The sequence below is a fragment of the Artemia sp. Qi Xiang Cuo genome, chromosome 11 (genome assembly GCF_049724085.1).
Source record: "Artemia sp. Qi Xiang Cuo chromosome 11, ASM4972408v1, whole genome shotgun sequence".
Classification (NCBI taxonomy): Eukaryota; Metazoa; Arthropoda; class Branchiopoda; order Anostraca; family Artemiidae; genus Artemia; species Artemia sp. Qi Xiang Cuo.
In genome coordinates, this window is record NC_142804.1 from 2,136,723 (window position 1) to 2,162,541 (window position 25,819).

The 25,819-nt window shown below is 38.2% G+C and overlaps 1 protein-coding gene across 2 annotated transcripts in view; it reads left to right on the forward strand.

The window, feature by feature from the left end:
- The window catches only part of LOC148946522 (cytochrome P450 4C1-like), a 175,963-nt gene that overhangs the window by 89,766 nt on the left and 60,378 nt on the right, over positions 1-25,819 (forward strand). For both annotated transcript variants that reach the window (XM_089097408.1, XM_089097409.1), the window contains exon 5: positions 14,414-14,602. In XM_089097408.1, coding sequence (XP_088953534.1) covers positions 14,414-14,602 — 189 coding nt within the window. The remainder of the gene's footprint in view (positions 1-14,413; positions 14,603-25,819) is intronic.

Below are 25,819 nucleotides of genomic sequence, written 5' to 3' on the forward strand. Positions count from 1 at the left end.
TAGATATACAAACCAACAAAGAAAAATTCTTGGACTTGGAAACACCAACCCAGACATGCAAAAAAATTGATTCAAAAAGTATTTAAAACAAATATGGGGCCCGGGGGCCCTTTGGGGGGCAGGGGACCTTTGGGGCCCGGGGGCGCTTTGGGGTTGGGGTAAAGGGGCCCTTTGGGGTTGGGGTAGGGGGGGGACGTGCAAACAGAGAAAGACAGGCACTTTAGATATACAAACCAACAAAGACAAATACTTGGACTTGTAAACATCAACCCAGACATGCAAACAAATATAATCAGACATGCAAACAGAGAGAGACAGGCACTTTAGATATACTAACCAACAAAGACAAATACTTGGACTTGCAAACACTAACCCGGATATGCAAACAAATAGAATCAGACATGCAAACAGAGAAAGACAGGCACTTTAGATATACAAACCAACAAAGACAAATACTTGGACATACAAACACCAACCCAGATATGCAAACAAATAGAATCAGACATGTAAACAAAGAAAGACAGGCCCTTTTGATATACAAACCAACAAAGACAAATACTTGGACTTGCAAACATCAACCCAGACATGCAAACAAATAGAATCAAACATGCAAACAGAGCAAGACAGGCACTTTAGATATACAAAACCAACAAAGACAAATACTTGGACTTGCAAACACCTATCCAGACATGCAAACAAATAGAATCAGACATGCAAAAAGAGAAATAGAATTAATTTATTTAAACATACAAACATCGACAGATACTTTGACTTGAAAACACCCGTCGAGCACTTTAAACAAGTAGAATCAGACGTGAAAACAGAGAAAGACCGTCACTCTAAATATATCTAATATCAAATAGGGATTAAATGACTTTAGAAAAACAAACCAGACTTGCAAACAGATAGAAACAGACATGCAAACCGAGAAAGCAGGCACTTTAGATATACAAACCAACAAAGACAAATACTTGGACTTGCAAACACCAACCCAGACATGCAAACAAATAGAATCAGACGTGCAAACAGAGAAAGACAGGCACTTTAGATATACAAACCAACAATGATAAATACTTGGACTTGCAAACACCAGCCCAGACATGCAAACAGATAGAATCAGACAATCAAACAGTGAAAGACAGGCGTTTTAGATATACAAACCAACAAAGACAAATTCTAGGACTTGGAAACACTAACCCAGACATGCAAACAAATTGATTCAAAAAAGTATTTAAAAAAAATGTGGGGCCCGGGGGCACTTTTGGGGGGGCCTTTGGGGCCCGACTGGCCTTTGGGGCCCGGGCGCCCTTTGGGGTTGGGGTAAAGGGGCCTTTTGGGGTTGGGGTTGGGGGGGACGTGCAAACAGAGAAAGACAAGCACTTTAGATATACAAACCAACAAAGACAAATACTTGGACTTGTAAACATCAACCCAGACATGCAAACAAATATAATCAGACATGCAAACAGAGAAAGACAGGCACTTTAGATATACAAGCCAACAAAGACAAATACTTGGACTTGCAAACACTAACCCAGACATGCAAACAAATAGAATCAGACATGCAAACAGAGAAAGACAGGCACTTTAGATATACAAACCAACAAAGACAAATACTTGGATTTACAAACACCAACCCAGACATGCAAACAAATAGAATCAGACATGCAAACAGAGAAAGACAGGCACTTTAGATATACAAAACCAACAAAGACAAATACTTGGACTTGCAAACACCAACCCAAACATGTAAAAAAATAGAATCAGACATGTAAACAGAGAAAGACAAGAACTTTAGATATACAAACCAACAATGACAAATACTTGGACTTGCAAACATAAACCCAGACATGCAAACAAATATAATCAGACATGCAAACAGAGAAAGACAGGCACTTTAGATATACAAACCAACAAAGACAAATACTTGTACTTGCAAACACTAACCCAGACATGCAAACAAATATAAGCAGACATGCAAACAGAGAAGGACAGGTACTTTAGATATACAAACCAACAAAGACAAATACTTGGACTTATAAACACCAATCCAGATATGCAAACAAATAGAATCAGACATGCAAACAGACAAAGACATGCCCTTAAGATATACACACCAACAAGGACAAATACTTGGACTTGCAAACACCAACCCAGACATGCAAACAAATAGAATCAGACATTCAAAAAGAGAAAGACACGCCCTTTAGATATACAAACCAACAAAGACAAATACTTGGACTTGGAAACATCAACCCAGACATGCAAAAAAATAGAATCAGACATGCAAACAGAGAAAGACAGGCACTTTATATATACAAAACCAAAAAAGAAAAATACTTGGACTTGCAAACACCAACCCAAACATGTAAAAAAATAGAATCAGACATGCAAACAGAGAAAGACAGGCACTTTAGGTATACAAACCAACAATGACAAATACTTTCACTTGCAAACACCCACCCAGACATGCAAACAAATAGAATCAGACATGCGAACAGAGAAAGACAGGCACTTTAGATATAAAAACCAACAAAGACCAATACTTGGACTTGCAAACACCAACCCAGACATTAAAACATATACAAAAAGACCTGCCAACAGAGAAAGACAGGCACTTTAGATATAAAAACCAACAAAGACAAATACTTGGACTTGCAAACAACAACCCAGATATGCAAACATATAGAATCAGACATGCAATCAGACAAAGACAAGCACTTTAGATATACAAACCGACAAAGACAAATTCTTGGACTTGCAAACATAAACCCAGACATGCAAACACATAGAATCAGACGTGCAAACAGAGAAAGACAGGCACTTTAGATATACAAACCAACAAAGACAAATACTTGGACTTGCAAACACCAACCCAGATATGCAAACAGAGAAAGACAAGCACTTTAGATATACAAACCAAAAAAGACAAATACTTGGACGTGCAAACATCAACCCAGACATGCAAAAAAATAGAATCAGACATGCAAACAGAGAAAGATAGGCAATTTATATATACAAACCAACAAGGAAATATACTTGGACTTGCAAACACCAACCCAGACATGCAAACAAATAGAATCAGACATGCAAACCGAGAAAGCAGGCTCTTTAGATATACAAACCAACAAAGACAAATACTTGGACTTGTAAACACCAACCCAGACATGCAAACAAATAGAATCAGACATGCAAACAGAGAAAGACAGGCACTTTAGATATACAAACCAACAATGACAAATACTTGGACTTGCAAACACCAACACAGACATGCAAACAGATAGAATCAGACAATCAAACAGAGAAAGACAGGCGTTTTAGATATACAAACCAACAAAGACAAATTCTAGGACTTGGAAACACCAACCCAGACATGCAAACAAATTTATTCAAAAAAGTATTTAAAAAAAATGTGGGGCCCCGGGGGCACTTTTTGAGGGGGGGCGGGGGGCCTTTGGGGCCCGGGGCCCTTTGGGGTTGGGTAAAGGGGCCCTTTGGGGTTGGGGTAGGGGGGGACGTGCAAACAGAGAAAGACAGGCACTTTAGATATACAAACCAACAAAGACAAATACTTGGACTTGTAAACATCAACTCAGACATGCAAACAAATATAATCAGACATGCAAACAGAGAGAGACAGGCACTTTAGATATACAAACCAACAAAGACAAATACTTGGACTTGCAAACACTAACCCAGATATGCAAACAAATAGAATCAGACATGCAAACAGAGAAAGAAAGGCACTTTAGATATACAAACCAACAAAGACAAATACTTAGACTTGCAAACACCAACCCAGATATGCAAACAAATAGAATCAGACATGCAAACAAAGAAAGACAGGCCCTTTAGATATACAAACCAACAAGACAAACACTTGGACTAGCAAATATCAACCCAGACATGCAAACAGAGAAAGACAGGCACTTTAGATATACAAAACCAACAAAGACAAATACTTTGACTTGCAAACACCTATACATACATGCAAACAAAAAGAATCAGACCAATGAAAAGAGAAAGACATGTAATGTATATATACAAACCAGCATCAACTGATATTTGGACTTGCAAAAAATATCCAAGACATGCAAACAAGTAGAATCAGATAAAAAAACAGCGATAGATAGGTACTCTATATATACAAACCATCAAAGACAAATACTTGGACTTTCAAACATCAACCCAGACATGCAAACAAATAGAATCAGACATGCAAACCGAGAAAGCAGGCTCTTTAGATATACAAACCAACAAAGACAAATACTTGGACTTGTAAACACCAACCCAGACATGCAAACAAATAAAATCAGACATGCAAACAGAGAAAGACAGGCACTTTAGATATAAAAAACAACAATGATAAATACTTGGACTTGCAAACACCAACACAGACATGCAAACAGATAGAATCAGACAATCAAACAGTGAAAGACAGGCGTTTTAGATATACAAACCAACAAAGAAAAATTCTAGGACTTGGAAACACTAACCCAGACATGCAAACAAATTGATTCAAAAAAGTATTTAAAAAAAATGTGGGGCCCCGGGGGCACTTTTGGGGGGGGCCTTTGGGGCCCGTTGCCCTTTGGGGCCCGGGGGCCCTTTGGGGTTGGGGTAACGGGGCCCTTTAGGGCTGGGGTAGGGGGGGGGACGTGCAAACAGAGAAAGACAGGCACTTTAGATATACAAACCAACAAAGACAAATACTTGGACTTGCAAACATCAACCCAGACATGCAAACAAATATAATCAGACATGCAAACAGAGAGAGACAGGCACTTTAGATACACAAACCAACAAAGACAAATACTTGGACTTGCAAACACTAACCCAGATATGAAAACAAATAGAATCAGACATGAAAACAGAGAAAGAAAGGCACTTTAGATATACAAACCAACAAAGACAAATTCTTTGACTTACAAACACCAACCCATAAATGCAAACAAATAGAATCAGACATGCAAACAGAGAAGGACAGGCACTTCAGATATACAAAACCAACATACACAAATACTTGGACTTGCAAACACCAACCCAAACATGTAAAAAAATAGAATCAGACATGCAAACAGAGAAAGACAGGCACTTTAGATATACAAAACGAACAATGACAAATACTTGGACTTGCAAACATCAACCCAGACATGCAAACAAATATCATCAGACATGCAAACAGAGAAAGACAGGCACTTTAGATATACAAACAAATAAAGACAAATACTTGGACTTGCAAACACTAACCCATACATGCATACAAATAGAATCAGACATGAAAACGGAGACAGACAGGCACTTTGGATATACAAAACAGCAAAGACAAATACTTGGACTTTTAAACACCAAACCAGATATGCAAACAAATAGAATCAGACATGCAAACAGACAAAGACAAGCACTTTAGATATACAAACCAACAAAGACAAATACTTAGACTTGCAAACACCAACCCAGACTTGCAAACAAATAGAATCAGACATGCAAACAGAGAGAGACAGGCCCTTTAGATATACAAACCAACAAAGACAAATACTTGGACTTGCAAACATCAACCCAGACATGCAAACAGAGAAAGACAGGCACTTTAGATATACAAAACCAATAAAGACAAATACTTGGACTTGCAAACACCAACCCAGACATGTAAAAAAATAGAATCAGACAGGCAAACAGAGAAAGACAGGAACTTTAGATATTCAAACCAACAATGATAAATACTTGCACTTGCAAACATAAACCCAGACATGCAAACAAATATAATCAGACATGCAAACAGAGAAAGACAGGCACTTTAGATATACAAACCAACAAAGACAAATACTTGGACTTGCAAACACCAACCCAGACATGCAAACAAATAGAATCAGACGTGCAAACAGAGAAAGACAGGCACTTTAGATATACAAACCAACAAAGACAAATACTTGGACTTGCAAACATCAACCCAGACATGCAAACAAATATCATCAGACATGCAAACAGAGAGAGACAGGCACTTTAGATATACAAACCAACAAAGACAAATACTTGGACTTGCAAACACTAACCCAGATATGCAAACAAATAGAATCAGACATGCAAACAGAGAAAGACAGGCACTTTGGATATATAAACCAACAAAGACAAATACTTGGACTTGCAAACTCCAACCATGATATGCAAACATATAGAATCAGACATGCAAACATAGAAAGACAAGCACTTTAGATATACAAACCAACAAAGACAAATACTTGGACTTGCAAACACCAACCCAGACATGCAAACAAATAGAATCAGACATGCAAACAGAGAAAGATAGTAAATTTATATATAAAAACCAACAGATACAAATACTTTGACTTTCAAACATCATAACATACATTATAACAAATAGAATCAGACTTACAAACAGAGATAGACATTCACTTTTGTTATATAAACCAACAAAGACAAATACTTTGACTTGCAAACACCAACCCAGACATTCAAACAAATAGAATCAGACATGCAAACAGAGAAAGACAGGTACTTTAGATATACAAACCAACAAAGACAAATACTTTGACTTGCAAACACCAACCCAGACATGCAAACAAATAGAATCAGACATGCAAATCGAGAAAGCAGGCACTTTAGATATACAAACCAACAAAGATAAATACTTGGACCCGCAAACACCAACCCAGACATGCAAACAAATAGAATCGGACATGCAAACAGAGAAAGACATGCACTTTAGATATACAAACCATCAAAGATAAATACTTGGACTTGTAAACACCAACCCATACATGCAAACAAAAAGATTCGGAAATGGAAACAGAGAAAGACATACACTTTAGATATACAAAGCAACAATGACAAATACTTGGACTTGCAAACACCAACACAGACATGCAAACAGATAGAATCAGACAATCAAACAGAGAAAGACAGGCATTTTAGATATACAAACCAACATAGACAAATTCTAGGACTTGAAAACACCAACCCAGACATGCAAACAAATTGATTCAAAAAAGTATTTAAAAAAAAATGTGGGGCCCCGGGGGCACTGGGGGGGCCGGGGGGCCTTTGGGGCCTGAGTGGCCTTTGGGGCCCGGGGCCCTTTGGGGTTGGGGTAAAGGGGCCCTTTGGGGTTGGGGTAGGGGGGGACGTGCAAACAGAGAAAGACAGGCACTTTAGATATACAAACCAACAAAGACAAATACTTGGACTTGCAAACATCAACCCAGACATGCAAACAAATATAATCAGACATGCAAACAGAGAGAGACAGGCACTTTAGATACACAAACCAACAAAGACCAATACTTGGACTTGCAAACACAAACCCAGATATGCAAACAAATAGAATCAGACACGCAAACAGAGAAAGACAGGCACTTTAGATATACAAACAAACAAAGACAAATACTTAGATTTACAAACAACAACCCAGACATGAAAAAAAAAAGAATGAGAAACGAAAACAGAGAAGGACAGGCACTGTAGATATACAAAACCAAAATACACAAATACTTTGACTGGAAAACACCAACCCAAACATGTAAAAAAATAGAATCAGACATGCAAACAGAGAAAGACAGGCACTTTAGGTATACAAACCAACAATGACAAATACTTGGACTTGCAAACATAAACCCAGACATGCAAACAAATATAATCAGACATGCAAACAGAGAGAGACAGGCACTTTAGATATACAAACCAACAAAGACAAATACTTGGACTTGCAAACACAAACCCAGAAATGCAAACAAATAGAATCAGACATGCAAACAGAGAAAGACAGGCACTTTAGATATACAAAACAACAAAGACAAATACTTTGACTTAGAAACACCAAACCAGATATGCAAACAAATAGAATCAGACATGCAAACAGACAAAGACAAGCACTTAAGATATACAAACCTACAAAGACAAATACTTGGACTTGCAAACACCAACCCAGACATGCAAACAAATAGAATCAGACATGCAAACAGAGAAAGAAAGGCACTTTAGATATACAAAGCAACAAAGACATATACTTGGACTTGCAAACACCAACCCAGACATGCAAACAAATAGAATCAGACATTCAAACAGAGAAAGACAGGCACTTTATATATAAAAAACCAATAAAGACAAATACTTGGACTTGCAAACACCAACCCAAACATGTAAAAAAATAGAATCAGACATGCAAACAGAGAAAGACAGGCACTTTAGTTATACAAACCAACAAAGACAAATACTTGGACTTGCAAACATCAACCCAGACATTCAAACAAATAGAATCAGACATGCAATCAGATAAAGAAAGGCACTTTAGATAGACAAACCAACAAAGACACATACTTGGACTTGCAAACAACAACCCAGACATGCAAACAAATATAATCAGACGTGCAAACAGAGAAAGACAGCCACTTTAGATATACAAACCAACAAAGACAAATACTTGGACTTGCAAACACCAACCCAGACATGCAAACAAATAGAATCAGACATGCAAACAGAGAAAGACAGGCACTTTGGATATATAAACCAACAAAGACAAATACTTGGACTTACAAACACCAACCCAGATATGCAAACATATAGAATCAGACATGCAAACAGAGAAAGACAAGCACTTTAGATATACAAACCAACAAAGACAAATACTTGGACTTGCAAACACCAACCCAGACATGCAAACAAATAGAATCAGACATGCAAAAAGAGAAAGACAGTCAATTTATATATAAAAACCAACAAAGACATATTCATTTAATTTCAAAAAATAACACACAGATTTAAAAATATAGAATCAGAAATTCAAACAGATAAATATAGGTAATTTAGATATAAAAACAAACAACGAGAAATAATTTAACTTGCAAACACCAACCCAGACATGCAAACAGATAGAATCAGACATGCAAACAGAGAAAGACAGGTACTTTAGATATACAAACCAACAAAGACAAATACTTTGACTTGCAAACATCAACCCAGACATGCAAACAAATAGAATCAGACATGCAAACCGAGAAAGCAGACACTTTAGATATACAAACCAACAAAGATAAATACTTGGACCCGCAAACACCAACCCAGACATGCAAACAAATAGAATCGGACATGCAAACAGAGAAAGACAGGCACTTTATATATACAAACCAACAGAGACAAATAATTGGACTTGTAAACACCAACCCAGACATGCAAACAAAAAGAATCAGACATGCAAACAGAGAAAGACAGGCACTTTAGATATACAAACCAACAATGACAAATACTTGGACTTGCAAACACCAACCCAGACATGCAAACAGATAGAATCAGACAGTCAAACAGAGAAAGACAGGCATTTTAGATATACAAACCAACATAGACAAATTGTAGGACTTGAAAACACCAACCCAGACATGCAAACAAATTGATTCAAAAAAGTATTTTTAAAAAAATGTGGGGCCCCGGGGGCACTTGGGGGGCCGGGGGGCCTTTGGGGCCCGGGGGCCCTTTGGGGTTGGGGTAAAGGGGCCCTTTGGGGTTGGGGTAGGGGTGACGTGCAAACAGAGAAAGACAGGCACTTTAGATATACAAACCAACAAAGACAAATACTTGGACTTGCAAACATCAACCCAGACATACAAACAAATATAATCAGACATGCAAACAGAGAGAGACAGGCACTTTAGATATACAAACCAACAAAGACAAATACTTGGACTTGCAAACACCAACCCAGACATGCAAACAAATAGAATCAGACATGCAAACGGAGAAAGACAGGCACTTTAGATATACAAACCAACAAAGACAAATACTTGGACTTGCTAACACCAACCCAGATATTCAAACAAATAGAATCAGACATGCAAACAGAGAAAGACAGGCCCTTTAGATATACAAACCAACAAAGACAAATACTTGGACTTACAAACACCAACACGGAAATGCAAACAAATATATTCAGATATGCAAAAAGACAAAGACATGCAATTTATTTATAAAAAACCAATAAAGAAAAATATTTGGAAATGCAAACACAAACCCAGACATTAAAACAAATAGAATCAGACATTTAAACAGAGGAAGACAGGCATTTTAGATATACAAACCAACAAAGACAAATAATTGCACTTGAAAACACAAAACCAGACATTCAAACAAATATAATCAGACATGCAAACAGAGAAAAACAGGCACTTTAGATATACAAACCAACAAAGAAAAATACTTTGACTTGCAAACACCAACCCTGACATGTAAACAAATATAATCAGACATTCAAAAAGAGAAAGACAGTCACTTTAGATATACAAACCAACAAAGACAAATACTTTGACTTGCAAACATCAACCCAGACATGCAAACAAATATAATCAGACATGCAAACAGAGAGAGACAGGCACTTTAGATACACAAACCAACAAAGACAAATACTTGGACTTGCAAACACTAACCCAGATATGCAAACAAATAGAATCAGACATGCAAACAGAGAAAGACAGGCACTTTGGATATATAAACCAACAAAGACAAATACTTGGACTTACAAACACCAACCCAGATATGCAAACACATAGAATCAGACATGCAAACAGAGAAAGACAAGCACTCTAGATATATAAACCAACAAAGACAAATACTTGGACTTGCAAACACCAACCCAGACATGTAAACAAATAGAATCAGACATGGAAACAGAGATAGATAGGCACTTTAGATATACAATTCAACAAAGACAAATACTTGGACTTGCAAACACCAACCCAGACATGCAAACAAATAGAATCAGACATTCAAACAGAGAAAGACAGGCACTTTAGATATACAAACCAACAAAGACAAATACTTTGACTTTCAAACACCAACCCAGACATGCAAACAAATAGAATCAGACATGCAAACAGAGAAAGACAGGAACTTTAGATATACAAACCAACAACGACAAATACTTGGACTTGCAAACACCAACCCAGACATGCAAACAAATAGAATCAGACATGCAAACCGAGAAAGCAGGCACTTTAGATATACAAACCAACAAAGACAAATACTTGGACTTGCAAACAACAACCCAGACATGCAAACAGATGGAATCACACTTTCAAACAGAGAACGACATGAAATTTAGAGATAAAATCCATGATAGATAATTTCTTGGACTTGGATACATCTGCCCAGACGTGCAGAAAAATTGAAGCAGACAGGCAAACAGAGAACGACTGGCACATTTGATAAACAAACCAACGAAGACAAATACTTGGACTTGCAAACACCATCACAGACATGCAAACAGATAGAATCAGACAATCAAACAGAGAAAGACAGGCATTTTAGATATACAAACCAACAAAGACAAATTCTTGGACTTGCAAACACCAACCCAGACATGCAAACAAATTGATTCAAAAAAGTATTTAAAAAAAATGTGGGGCCCCGGGGGCATTTGGGGGGGCCGGGGGGCCTTTGGGGCCCGGGGGCCCTTTGGGGTTAGGGTAGAGGGGTCCTTTGGGTTTGTGGTAGGGGGGTCCTTTGGGGTTTGGGTAGGGGACCTCACAACATTGTTCAAACGGAACTTGTGTATTAAATCGACCACGGAGTTTCACCCTCAAATCATCTTCTAAATCGTCATTTAAAATCATCTTCTAAAATGTCTCTAACTGTTTCACCCAAATCATCTTCTAAAATGACTCAAAACAATTTCACCCAAATAATCCCTAAACGTAATTTCTGCGTGTTCCTTTTGTTTTGACATCCTTGCGCTGTCACATTTGAAATTCCTAGTAAGCCATTTCCCGCGTTAATCTCTTCATCTCTAAGATGTTCCTAGCTACACTATTATGGTTTCGATAGAATATCAATTTATCTCTCTGACTTAAAGATCAGAGAAGCCTTATTTAAAAAATAGAATATTAATTTATCTCTTTAGAGTCCCGCATAATTCCAAGATAACAAGTGATGTCATTTCTAATTCCTGACACTATAGATCAAAGAAGCCATATTTAAAAATAGAATATTAATTTATCTCTCTGACCTAAAGACCGTTTATCCCTCAGACCTAAGACCAAAGAAGCCATATTTGTTTCTTAATTCCCCTTTCGTGAATCAATGATTCCCCTTAGAAACAAAAAATAAATTCCCCTTTCTTGAATCAATAATTCTCCTTCGAAACAACAAATCAATTGACCTTGACCTCATTAGACTAGATCAATAATCCTTGAATAAATTCCCCTTTCTTGGATCAATTCCAATCGATTATGTAAATCAATTTCTCGGATATCCTCTCCCCTTCGATTACGCAATCAATTTCTCGGAAATCCATTTACCCTAGGGAGTCTATGCCCATATATGGAGTCCCGTCACGATCAATAGATGCATTCCTACTAATGTCTACCCTCTGTTGCTGTCAGCCCCTCAAAATTTTTAAACAGTATATCTAACCTCTTAACCAAAAAGGTGACCGTGCTCTAACAGTCTATTCTTATTTGCACTTTCTTCTCTGTAGCGGACACGAAAAGAAGGTTTTTGCACTCTTAAATGCTTCAGAAGCAAAGAATAGGTGTACTAACTAGCAAACGATGCCAACCTCTCATATCAGAGATGACCATGGCATAAGAGCCAATTGTTTGTTACATGTCCCTCCGTTGTCTTAGAACCAAATTTTATTTTCTAATGCGTGCTACAACACTGAAGTTGTCAATCCCTCACGATTTTAACATAACTTATCCCATAATTTTTTTGTGGAAAAAACGGAACTCATATACCTTGATGAGCTCTTCAAAGACTATTGATTTGTGTTGAAAAAAGGAAAATTTATCTGTCTTGGCTCAAAAGTAGATTTTCTTGCTGTGGCCAATTTTTTATTATCACTACTTAGAAAGGAGCAAAGGGAAAGCTCCAATTTCTTTGGCCCTGAGACCAGGTAACCTTCGCACATCTTAAGTACTTCGATTTTGTCCAGCTTCTACTAGAAACCACTGCCTGTCTGCTTGCCTTCAAGACCGGAGCTTTCCTGTCGAAAGCAGAAACGTGGCTCAATGGAACAAAAGCTAAAATGCATAACTTCAGATTATCTTTTCCGACATAGATTATAAAACTCCACTTCAGCTCACACACTGTAGCCTCTGGCTCAATTACTAGCGAAAACCATCCTTTTGATCCTAGGCAAGAATTGTACACGGATTTCCAAAATGTAATGTCATTTTCATCGATCTGGGCTGAAGTCCTCAATTTCCACTTAAGTGGTAAGGTAGGCTCCTACCACTTTCTAGTAATAAGTTGAAACCGGCCGACTAGAAAAAGAAAGACAAACCCAGAGTGTTGCTTTTCCAGCACAATCAGCAGTGGTGTGTTCTCTGTCAATATCTATAGTGTAGAAATCAGTAATCCTGCTTTTTTGCACCATCTGTGTTTGAATATTGCGTTTCAAATTCTCCAACAATGGTCTGATTTGTTAGATAATTTTCTAAGAATGTTGGCCGTTTATTTTTTGTTGGGGCTGCTTAAAGACGGTAAAATGTCTTTTAGAAGTATAACCGTTCGTCCCACTTTTTTTGGGATTTATATTGCTTACTCAAATAACCAGATTTTCTCTAGGAAGAGGTTATTACATCCTCATACAGGGTTGCTACTAGAGATATGTAGGCGGGGGAGGGAGGTCTCCCCAATCATTCTCGGTGTTTGGTATGATTATGGAGATGGACAATAAAGAGGTACATTCTGTAAACTTTCACCGTTAAGTCAGAGCCACTCTAAGTTTATAATTTTGAAATCATCGTCGTAATTTAAGAATTTCGGATTTATCACCTAAATTTCTTTCATCATTCTTTTCTAGACCGAGCAAAAGAACAGTAAACAGTAGGCTAAACTTGTATAATAACCATCTTGATTTCAAAATAATAAAAATGCAACGTGACTCAGGGTCATCGGCGAAATATGACCTTTAAATTTTGCAAAGTCTCTCCTGTATTTTTTTTTTTTTATCTCCATGCGCATGATAGACGAGCTTGCCAAACCTAATGATCGCTGAATATATTTAGAAAAAAAAAGAAGAAACGTTATCTATCAAAGATTTTACGAAATTCTAAAACAGAAAATATTATCATTCTTGACTATGTAGGCTAAATTTATTATTTGTCAATGGCCAATTGTCGAAATTACAATATGCCCATGTAAATTGGCATAATTTTGGAGCTGGTCAAATTGAATGAAATATTAATCTTACCGTACAATAGCATTATTAATCGTTCTTTAAAAATTATATTTTTAAATTGCCTAAAGTTTTATAAATATGAATTCTTCTTTTCACATATTAAACTAAACGTCAAAGCAATGGCGAATCTTCACTCGATAAACTGCTTTGTTGCCTACGTCTTTCATATAATTTGCCTATTTTTTTTTAGATTTAACACTGAGCTCGAAAACGGCTATTTTCTTTTAGGTAAAAAATGGAAAACGAGACGACGGCTCTTAACACCCGCATTTCATTTTACGATTCTCGAGAACTTCATTCCCATTTTCGTCAAGTGCACAGACAGATTTATAAACGTTCTTGAAGGGAAGATGGTCGACCAAAAATTTTTCGATATATATCCTTTGACTAGTTTGGCCTCGTTAGACGCTATTTGTGGTATGTATTTTTTTTTCATTTTCCTTGTATCGTAGTAGGGCTACTGTTGTGTCTTACTTTGTTCAGGTGAGTGGAATATAGTGTCCAAAGGCGTTTCACGCAATGGAAGGACACTTTAGGACAGGTGAGGGAATTGTTTAAAGGATTTTGACCATGGTATGAAGGAACGATTGGCTCAAATCATTTTGATGAATAATTTGTCAAAACTTAAGTCTAAGAAATGGTTTAATGGCGTAAATAAGAATGACTTAGAACAAGAATCGCTTAGAAGAGGTGATAATGCAAAAACGAAGAAAAAAAGGATATAAATTTTAACGAAGTTCTGTAAAGCAGTACACGCTATTTGATTATAAAATATGTTTTCCTTAGTTGACAACACCCCCCTCCACGACCTTAACGCTCTCATCTCTCTGAAGGGAAGCCCTTGATATGGCTTTAAGGGTGATCTACTACTACTACTACTACTACTAATAACTCACCGAAGCACCAAGCCACCTGAGGCCAACACAGCTACGCACGCTCCTCCTCCATCCTAATATATTTAAAGTCTCCTTTCTTACACCCTCACACGAAGTTCCCGTTTTCTTTATGAGCTTTCTTTATGACATCCTCATACCCCAGACGAGGACGACCTGCTTTCCGTTTAGCCCTCGACGGTTGGCCAAAAAGCACAATCTTTGGCAATCTGTCATCCTTCATCCGCAGAACGTGCCTTGGCCATCTCAACCTTTCTTTCGTTATAGCCCTAGAAAGCGGGATTGAACCACATTTTTCGTACAGACTACAGTTTGAAATACGGTCAGTCAGACTGGTACCCAGAACAATCCGTTGGCAATTTCTCTGGAAAACATACAGCAAATCTTCATCCACTTTTCAGGGTGCCCATGCTTCAGTGCCATATTTGACCACTGTCATCACTGTAGCTTCTAATATTCTAATTTTGGTTTGCACTCTTATCTTCCTATTCTTCTAAACTTTTTTTTTAACTGTGAAAGAACACCCTGAGCCTTGGCTATTCTACTTTTAACATCTTCACCGCTTCCACCGTCTTTACTAATAATACTACCAAGGTAAGTGAAGCTGCTCACCCGATCACTGTTTTCGTTACCCAACGTCACTTTTTTTTTATCTTCGCTTATTCCTAGCCTTAGTGACTTAGTCTTTTTAACATAAATTTTTAAACCTATTCCAGCACCCTGAACTCGCAAAAACTCTAAAAGTCCATTCATTTGCTCAAACTTTCATATATGATGCTTAAATCATCAGCATAATCTAAGTCCAGGTTAGTTTTTCCTCCTTATTTGATTCCATGGTCTCCCATTGCCTTTCCTATGCTCCTTAAGACAAAATCCATCAAAATGGTTCATATAAAGGGGGATAACTCTGCTTAACTCCTTATTTAATACAAAACCATCCGCTAACCCATTTCCTACCTTTACTGCAGCAGTGTTATTCTCGTTCATAGCACTAATCACTTTAGTGTATTTTTCTGGTATACCATACAAGGATAAGACCTTTGTTAAAGCTCTTCCAACAACAGAATTGAACGCTGGCTCATAATCTATAAAACTGAGAACCAGAGATGGTTGATAACTCAGGCACTTCTCAATTATGTACCTAAGAGTGAAAATTTGGTCGATACATTCTCTACCCTTTGTAAAATCGCACTTATCTTCTCTTAAAAATTTCTCTACAGCATCTCTCAGTCTAAAAAGTATAGGTACTTCCCCTTTTTCAAAATCTTATTCATAATCTTCAACAACTTATTTCTAACTTCAGAGCCACCATATTTAAGAAACTTATTTACCACACTATCAGCAGCTGGAGGCTTATTATTTTTAAATCCTTTTTGTGCTGTTACTAACTCTTCCTCACAAAACAAATCTTTCATCACATCCGAGGTATCACAAATTTTTTCATTTTCCTCTATATTGTTTCCTGTAACTCTATCTCGGTTTAGAACATTCTAAAATATTCTGCTCATCTCTCTTTAACTCTTTCCTTATCACTAATTGTAGCCCCGTTTCTATCTTTAACTGAGACAAGTCCGAATTGACTACTCACTCTAAACATATTAACTTGCCAGTAAAATATTTTACTATTATGTCGTCTAGTTGCATCCTCCAAATCCTCGGCAATTTTATCCATGGGCTCCACTTCACACCTCCTTAGTTCATATTTAATGCTTTCTCCTCTTCCTTTTATGAGTAGAAAGGCCTTATGAGCTCGGACGATTACCACGTGGTTTATGGTTTTCTCACTGAGAATGAAAAAACAGAATTTTTCTCACTTGAAAAAACAGGAATTTTCTCACTTTGATGGATGTTTTCTTGGACGGTTATGTGTTTTGGTCAATTTATTTGATGTTTTTCATGGATGTCAACAGCAATTCATGTCTGTTTTATGGTTTTTGTCAGTGAGAATGAAAAAACAGGAACTTTCTCACATTTATGGATGTCAACAGCAATTTATGTATGTTTTATGGTTTTTGTAAGTGAGAATGGAAAAACATGAACTTTCTCACTTTAATGGATGTCAACAGCAATTTATGTCTGTTTTATGGTTTTTGTCAGTGAGAATGGAAAAACAGGAACTTTCTCACTTTTCTGGATGTCAACAGCAATTTATGTCTGTTTTATGGTTTTTGTCAGTGAGAATGGAAAAACAGAAACTTTCTCACTTTGATGGATTATTGAGTCTAACGGGAGACAGGGTCAATGACACTTCCTTCAAGATCTTGTTGTTGTTTTGGTCATGTGTACGCAAAACCTAATGGAATCCTGTAAACAGTTACATCCCGTGTTTCCTTCTCAGCCAATCAGCGAGTCGGATACATATCCTTTCTAAGCCAATCAGAGACTTGCATACATATGATTTTCCCCGTTACATAACAATTCACCCTTGAGATTTCGTATATAACGGGCATGCAATGTGATTAAATTATCATAAAGTATTTTGACACAGTGCAAACAACTAGAATGGATAATATTGATGAATTAGAAGCCTTGACAGCCACAATTAGCAATGTAAGTTCTGATTTAATACATTTTCATTTTTTATTTTCAAAATAAAATTATTTTCATTGGTCACCCTCCAGTATATTCAGGTAAATCCCCTCGCCACACCCCTCCCACTCTAATTCAAACATCACTATGCAATCTTTATACTCTCAAAATTTTTTTTACCCTCAAAATCTAACCCCATCCCCCATTGTTTTTTACAACCAAATTCTCGCAAAAAGAAATAATTATCTTTTCAATAAATTTAGCTTTTCCCTATTGTAATCTTTCTTCTAACTGAGACATCCGTCGCTCTGTTGTTATTAACCGCTCTGGTTTGACACATGGCTCCAGCGCGAGGCCTATATTTAGCTCTGACCCTTTTTTAAAGCACTTCCTGTTCGTTAGCGTTAGCAGTTTAGTTTCCAATGGTTTCAGAAATTCAAAAGGATGCGACTAAAAACATGTTTTTATTTATTGGATAACTGAAAAAGAACCATAGCTTAGATCATTGCTTCGATGTTTGACTAAATATTCACATTTTCAACGTTTAGTATTAGGGGGGATTTTCTTCAAACAGCTTAGAAACAAACTAGGCCGACTTTTATAGGCTGAATTTTGAACGGCTCAGTGAGCCGTAATTCTCAGATTCAAAAGGATGCGATATCTTTCGGGGGGGGGAGGGGGTATTTTTCCATGTCTTTTGTCAGGGATATTTTCCGTGGGGATTATTTTCCTCGTGCCTGTTTTTTCTGGGGATGGGGTAAATACCAGCTACCGAAAAAGGATAAGGAAAGATAAAAAATACCGCTAATACTTTAAATGCATCAAACAAGGCATGCTCAATGCAGATTAAAACCAGGAAAGAAGAGAAACACCTAAAAATAAGAAATTCTTCAAACAGCTTAGAAGGAAACTAGGCCGACTTTTATAGGCTGAATTTTGAACGGCTCCGTGAGCCGTAATTCTTCTTTCTCAGATTCAAAAGGATGCAATTAGTATATTTAACGAAATTTTTTTACGTTGTGCTTTCTTAGTGATAAATGCTTTTCTAGACAAAATTATATCAGTGGGTGTACTAATTTTCTTTCTGTAAAAAAGGGGGAAGTTATTTTCGATACTAACTTTTTTCTCTTCTTTTAGGCAAATTGTGAAGAATGTGCCCCACCTCCCAGTAAGAGAGCACGGGGTCAAGGTAAAACCCCTGCAACAGTTGTTCAATATGGCCGTTGGCCGAAACCCCCCAGCTCCACGCTGCCTGCCCAAGTGCAGCCATCTGTGCAAGCCCATGACATCACTAGCCTGACTGCACTAGTCTGTACCGTCACTGGTCCTACTGTACAAGCTGCAGTCCAATCTGCGCAAGAAATTAACGACGTCAGCCCGTCCGCCCTCCAACACGCACTACCCGGACCATCTGGCACCCAAGTGCAGTCAGGATTTGCAAATGTGAGCATTTTTTTCTCAAAATATCTTATAGAAATATATAAAAACAAAACTGTTATTTTCAATGTCTTTTCCTTTCACTATCTTTCAACACTGTGTAAAAGTGTATCTCAGCGGGATATTAAAATATTAACCCCTCGCCCCCAACCATTGTTTTCTCTGCTCCCACCTCCCTCGGAGATATCTAAATATAATGTTTTTTTTGCAAAGAAACCGCTCTTTTTTTCTAATCTTTGCTATTTTCTCTGTTGCTATCGCTTCGATATCTCATAAGTGAATATTTTTATTTAATTTTCTAGTTTTTACTGCTATCTCTCACCACTATGAAACTCAAAATGCTATTTTTCACAATTGAATATTATTGTTTTAATCTTGGGCTTAAAGCTCCGCACAAGCATATAAATAGATCTGTTTCACCCATTTTCCTGTTTAGTTCTATCATTAGTGGTTAGGCCAAGTCTAGGATTTCAATGCTTTTACGTAATTCTGTGTTTATTTCTGAAAATAGCGGAATTGTTTGCAAAATTAGCAATAGATATTTAGGAAATTGGAATTCTATGTAAGAGCGAAACAAGTTATACCCCCAAAAATAATATTCGCTATTTATGACATTGCTGAAAAGGGGGGGGGGCCTAGTTGCCCTCGAATCTTTTTGGTCACTTAAAAAGTGCAGTCAATTACTGCTAATGCTCACCGCCTTTGAAACTCTGTGAATGCTATTCCGTTCACAATTGAATATTATCTAGTCTTAAGAGAAGAAGGAACTGAGAGATTATCCCCATTTATCTATCTGGCACATATGGACTGTCTAATTTGCACTGAATATTTTTAAAATAGCTTTCAATCTTACAACTTGCCGCCAGGATTTTAGCGATGGGAAACATTCTGACAATGTCTGAGTTAACGGTCTCCAACATTTAATTGTTGTATTTTCCTCATCTGAAGTTCAGTCTTGGAAATCGGAACATACGCACGGCTTACAATAATTAAGCTAATGAGTCCTAGACATCCCGGTTTAGGGGAAATTAGAGAGAGAGAGAGAGAGAGAGAGAGAGAGAGAAACGACTTATGATCTAACAATATTTTTTTTTTTTTATGGAAATTATGTAAAGGGGCTGGGAGCCATGCGGTGGGGGGTCTGTAAGCCCCGCGGGAAGTGCAGCGGGAAACCCCACAGGACGCGCCGCGGGCCCTAAAAACACCGCGGGAAGCGCTGCGGGCCCGAGAAGTGCCGCAGGAAGCGCTGCGGGCCCGGGAAGCGCTGCTGGGAAGCGCCGCGATGGCCGGCTCGGAAGGGGGAGCATTAAATAGTGGAAATTTGGTGGGGTTGTTTGAGCAAAATCAAAATTTTGTTCTATGAAAAACGTTTTAGATTTTCGTTAAGCAGAATATTGATAGAGTATACCAAATGCTATTAAGCGTGTTTTAAGCAATAATAATCCAAATTTTAAAAACAGTAGGGATGATTTGAACACTTTGAAAATAAGCTATTTTTTTCATTTATAGATTGGTGCATTGGTCCCTTATTCATTATCGCCATCGTCATCAGCTGGTGAAGGAGAGGAGCTCTCCAACAACAATTCAAAATGGGATAGTATCATTAACAATATTCCGAATAATATTGATGAGTTTATAGATGATTTTCCAAATGTAAATTATAGTGCAGTTGGGCAGGGGAACTTGAGACAAAATACACTAAAGCTTTTGGAGGATTTTACAGACGAATTAACTGGGAACCCTCCTCTTTCCCCCACTGATTACCTACTTCCACTTCAAACAACTGAAGTGGAGCATTCCCCAAATATTGTTGAACAACTTGGGGGAGGGGGAGGGGATGATATACAAGAGGGGGAGGTGGGTACAACTTTTCCCGATTTTCAATTGTCCAACACAATTTTAAATGCAATAGTTGTTTACACTGCGACGTTTGGGGATCCTTTTAATTCACTAATGGGGGGAAAATTTGTGTTTGACCCTGTAAAAATTGTGCATGACTATTTAGATAAAATTCGTGCACTACTGGAGAACCAAATTCAGTTGTGGAGGGGGGATAGGGATTCAATTAAGGTTTCTATTGTTTTAAAGGTGTTTTATTTAAATGAGGGGAAAAGCGAAGTTTATCACCATTATATACATTCCGAGATGCGTTTGGTTTATCCGAATTTAGAAAATTTTGAGGGTGCTTTCATGGATTGGGTAGGTCAAATTATAACGCATATTGAGAACTTTAACGAAAACGGTAGTGGGTCTCTAGTTCTTTTTGTTGAAAATTTAAGCGTTAATATTTGTAAATTTAAGAAAGATTTTATTTTAAGAGAGGGGGCAGACGGGAAAAGAGCAGTAGTTTTAAATTATAATCAAGATCTAGAAGGTTGTAAAGGGGTCCAGCGGATTTGTTTTGAAACAGGTCAAAAATGTTTCAAGTACGCTTTCCTCATATCAGCATTTCAGCTTCTAGCAGATGACGCTACCAAGACGAATTTAGATCATTGGGCTGTACATGGGAAGGACGGGTCCAATTTCCCCATTGTAGATTTATCTTGTTTAGAGGGAAAATACCCAGTAACGCTAAGATCTATTGAGATTTTTGAAAGGGCTAATGCCCATTTAAATATCGGCGTTACTGTGGTTCAGTATGAAACTGAATTTGAAGATGGGGTTGACTCTAAAAAGAAGGGGGTGGTCTTCCCTGTAAGGGGCCCGTCAGTTGATTTGGTCAGACACTGGGTTTGGTTGTTATACACACCACCTAGTGAACCGAATGCAATTGGCCATTTTAATCCTATTACAGACATCAGTAGAGTTCTGGGGGAGGGTAAGACTGGGGGGACACGTTTCTACTGTCCAACATGCCTCTCTAGATTTTGCACTGAATTAAAGTTGCAAAATCATATGAAGTATTGTAGCCGACATGGCTACCAGACAGTGGAAACGGTTTCTGGGGGTAGGTCCATTTTGCGCTTCACAAATTTCCAGAACACACTTCTCCAGTGCAATAAAATATCTTTGGACTGTGAAGCTAAGCTGGTGGAGGTTAATGATCCCCAATTTCCAAATCGTGTCAAAGAACATCAAGCTATTGCAGAGTCCTATGCTCACGCGCAAATAGATAGTTCTAACACCATGCGGTTGTTAGAAATAGTAGAAACATTGGATGAGAACGAGTGTATGGTCAAGGCACTGACTAAACTAATTGGCACGGCTAATGGTGCTATTTCTCGTTTGAGAAATACCCATTATCCAATGGTGTTGTCTGCCGAGGATCGTCTCGCGATTAAAGATAAAAAAATATGTTGGGTTTGTAAGGGGGAGTTTGTAGAGGGGGATAAGGGGACTAAAGGGAAAAGAGGGGGGAGGGGGAAAGTCAGAGATCATAATCACTTGTGGCAGGAAATATCCTTGGGGGGGAGTTATTTTAGGGGGGGTGATCATAAATCGTGTAATTGAAATGTTAGCCAACAGTTTTTTATTCCTTTTTTTATCCACAACTCAAATTATCATTTAAAATTTATTTTAACAACACTGGCACGTATGCACAGGAAAAGAGGGGGAGTAGACTGTCCAAGGGTAAAAAGTTCATTTACCTATAACATTATTCCCAAATCGGCCGAGAAGTTATTACTTCTCGAGCTGAAATGGCAGGCAGTGGATAATGGGCATACGTGTTGGAATAAAATCAGTTTTTTAGATTCCTTTAGTTTTTTCCCAAGGCATTCAGTCAATTGATTCAAGTGCAGAAGAGCGACAATTTTGATAGCTTTCCCTTGCTTAAACAGCACTTTCCAGACAGTGAAATGTATGACCTAGTGAAATGCAAAGGTGTATATGCATACGACTATTACTGTTCTGGCGCTCGGTTAAGCGAGGTGAAACTTCCTCCATTTGAAGCTTTTTACAATTCACTGACCAGTAGTGAATGCACAGCCGAGGAGTATTAGTTTGCCAAGAAGGTGTGGTCTAAGGGGGATTGTAAAAAAGGGTGGGATTAATGTAGACTGTACCTGGCCAGTGAAGTTTTAACTCTGTTGGATATAGTCTTTAAGAACACAGACCAAATCTATTTAGAATTCGGGTTAGATATTAGCTACTTATTTTCCACACCCAGTTAGTGATTGATATGATTCTAAAAACTAGTAGGGAGGAAATAGGCGAAATAACCGAAGTAAATCAGCACCGTTTTGTAGAGTGTTCAATGAGGGGAGGGTATATTTTTCATGGGGACCGCGTCTTATCAACCGATCCGATCGGACAAAACAGCACCGGTGCAAAATCAAATGCAGTGTTCTTGGACATGAACTCATTGTACCCCTCGGCACTGTCTCACTACTCTTTGCCGTGTGGGAACTATCAATGGCTTGAGAATCCTTGTGAGTTCCCCGACATTACCACCGTCGAGGACAATGGGCCACAAGGATGGTTCTTTGAAATTGACGGTCACATTCAGCTGGCGCTTCACGACGTCGTCAAAGATTTTGTTTTTCCCTGTATCAATCGACCCGTGAGCAGGGACTCTCTGAGCCCCTACAATCGATCATTGGTTGAGGATATGGGGATGCACTGGACTCCCTCCAAACAAAAACTGATTGCTGATTTGGACCCTAAGGAGAATATCGTTGTTCACCATGTGCTTTTGCATTGGATGGTGAACAATGGTTTCAAAATCACCAAAATACACAGGGTCCTGCAGTTCAATCAGCGACCTTATTTGAAAACGTTTATCGATACTTTTGTCGATAAACGCTCTAGGGCAAACTCAAAGGTGGAGAAGGAAATGTACAAGCTCATCCTAAATTCAGCGTTTGGCAAAATGTGTGAAAGCGTACGTAATAGATCTCGCTGCGACGTCGTGACTGACCCTCTAGAGTGTGCACGAATTATTGCCGATCCCAATTTTACATCGTTCACGAGCATAAAGACTGGCATGGTTCTTCTACACAGGCGAAAGCGAAATGTGGTACTGAACAAGAATATAGCAGGCAGCAGTTCAGTACTAGAAATTTCCAAAAAGCTCATGTTGTCATTCTTTTACAATGTGGGCAAGGTGCAATGGCCACGGAAGGGGGAGGTTCAAGTTTACTATGGGGATACAGATTTTCTGCTGCTAAAGGTAAATAAGAATGAAGATTTATTGGGTGACTTAGAAAAGGGGGAACACATCAGCTCGCGGATGGATTTCACAAACTGGAATCTGTCCCTCTACCCCGAGCTGGTGAAACGTCAAGCCCCCAACCAACTATTAATGTTAAAATCAGAGACGGGGAGTGATTTGATATCCAGGGGGATGTTCCTGGGTCCTAAAGTTTATTGCTTTAAAACTCAGAGTGGGGATGAAAAGCAGGCATGTAAAGGGGTGCCTACACATTCTGTAAAGAGTAATTTCAACATGAGCGTGTACAGAGACTGTGTAGAAAGTAACCTAGTGCCAAGAGCACAAGTATTTGCAATTCGCTCTCTGCAGTATAGAAATTATACTGTTAGAGTCGAAAAGAATGTAATGTCATGTATATCCGACAAAGTCTATGTGCTCGAGAATGGTGTAAGTGTCCAGCCTCATGGCCGTATTTCAGATCGAGTTGAATGCATAGACTATCGCAATCAACTTGGTCTGGATAAATTAACCTAACTTGAACTAACTCAAGCACTAACCATCATCAACCTTTCATAAATTAACTAACCATCATCACAACCACCACCACCACTGACCCAACTAACTAACCCAACCTCAACTAACCTGCAGCAGTGACGACAACTATTGCACTGTTTTTTCACCCGCGCGGTTCCCGGGGGGTGGGGGCCCTTCCCGCGGAGCCGGGGGGGGTTGGGGGGTCCCGCCCGTGGCCGGCCTCCGGCCCCGCGACCCTGGGGGGGGACCCCACCTTTAAATTCACTGTAATGTTCAACTGTGCTAGTTCATGTTCCAAGTGTTTTTTTTTCAAGTGCTCATGTTTTATACAGAAAAGTGTGTGTTTGCTACTAATGTAAATAAAGTGTTGTTGTTGATGGACAAAGTGTTTAAAGACAATAAGTGTTGTTCATGTTGATGGGCAAAAAGTGTTTTTAAAGACAATAAGTGTCATTTTTATCATTGTTCATGTTGAACAAATAGAGTTTTATTGCAGTGTCGAAATAAATACTGCCATGAAATATTGTCAGGTTCTTGTTGAACATAAAGTGTTATTCTTATGTTGTTGTTCATGTTGAACAAATAGAGTTTTCATGCAGTGTCGAAATAATTGCTGCCATGAAATATTGTTGTTGTTCTTGTTGAACAAGTGTCATTCATATCGTTGCAGTTCATGTTGAACAAATATTTGTTTTCATGTTGCCGAAATAAATGCTGCCATGAAATATTGTTTTTTTTTGTTGTTAACCAGTACTAGATAGATCTATGGGAAAATTATTGCTACTTATTCATCGGACACGTATGATTTACAGTTAGTTGTAGTCCAACTGTTGTCAGCAGCAGCAGCAAAATGTATCAATTTAAAACACCCTTCAGATCGTTTCTGTGTGGGCCATCAATGTCGGGCAAAACAACACTCTTAGCTAAAATAATTCAAAATTGTGAGAAAATGTTTTTGGAAAAGCCTAAAAAAATATACTATTGCTATAGTATTTGGCAAGAGTCATATGATCAAATAAAAGCACTTGCCACAACCATACGAATACAATTCATACGGGGGGTTGATGTTTTCAATATCATTGAACCAAACTCTTGGCTGATTATTGACGATTTGGCTGAATCCATTGAACAGTTCTCACAGGAAATGCT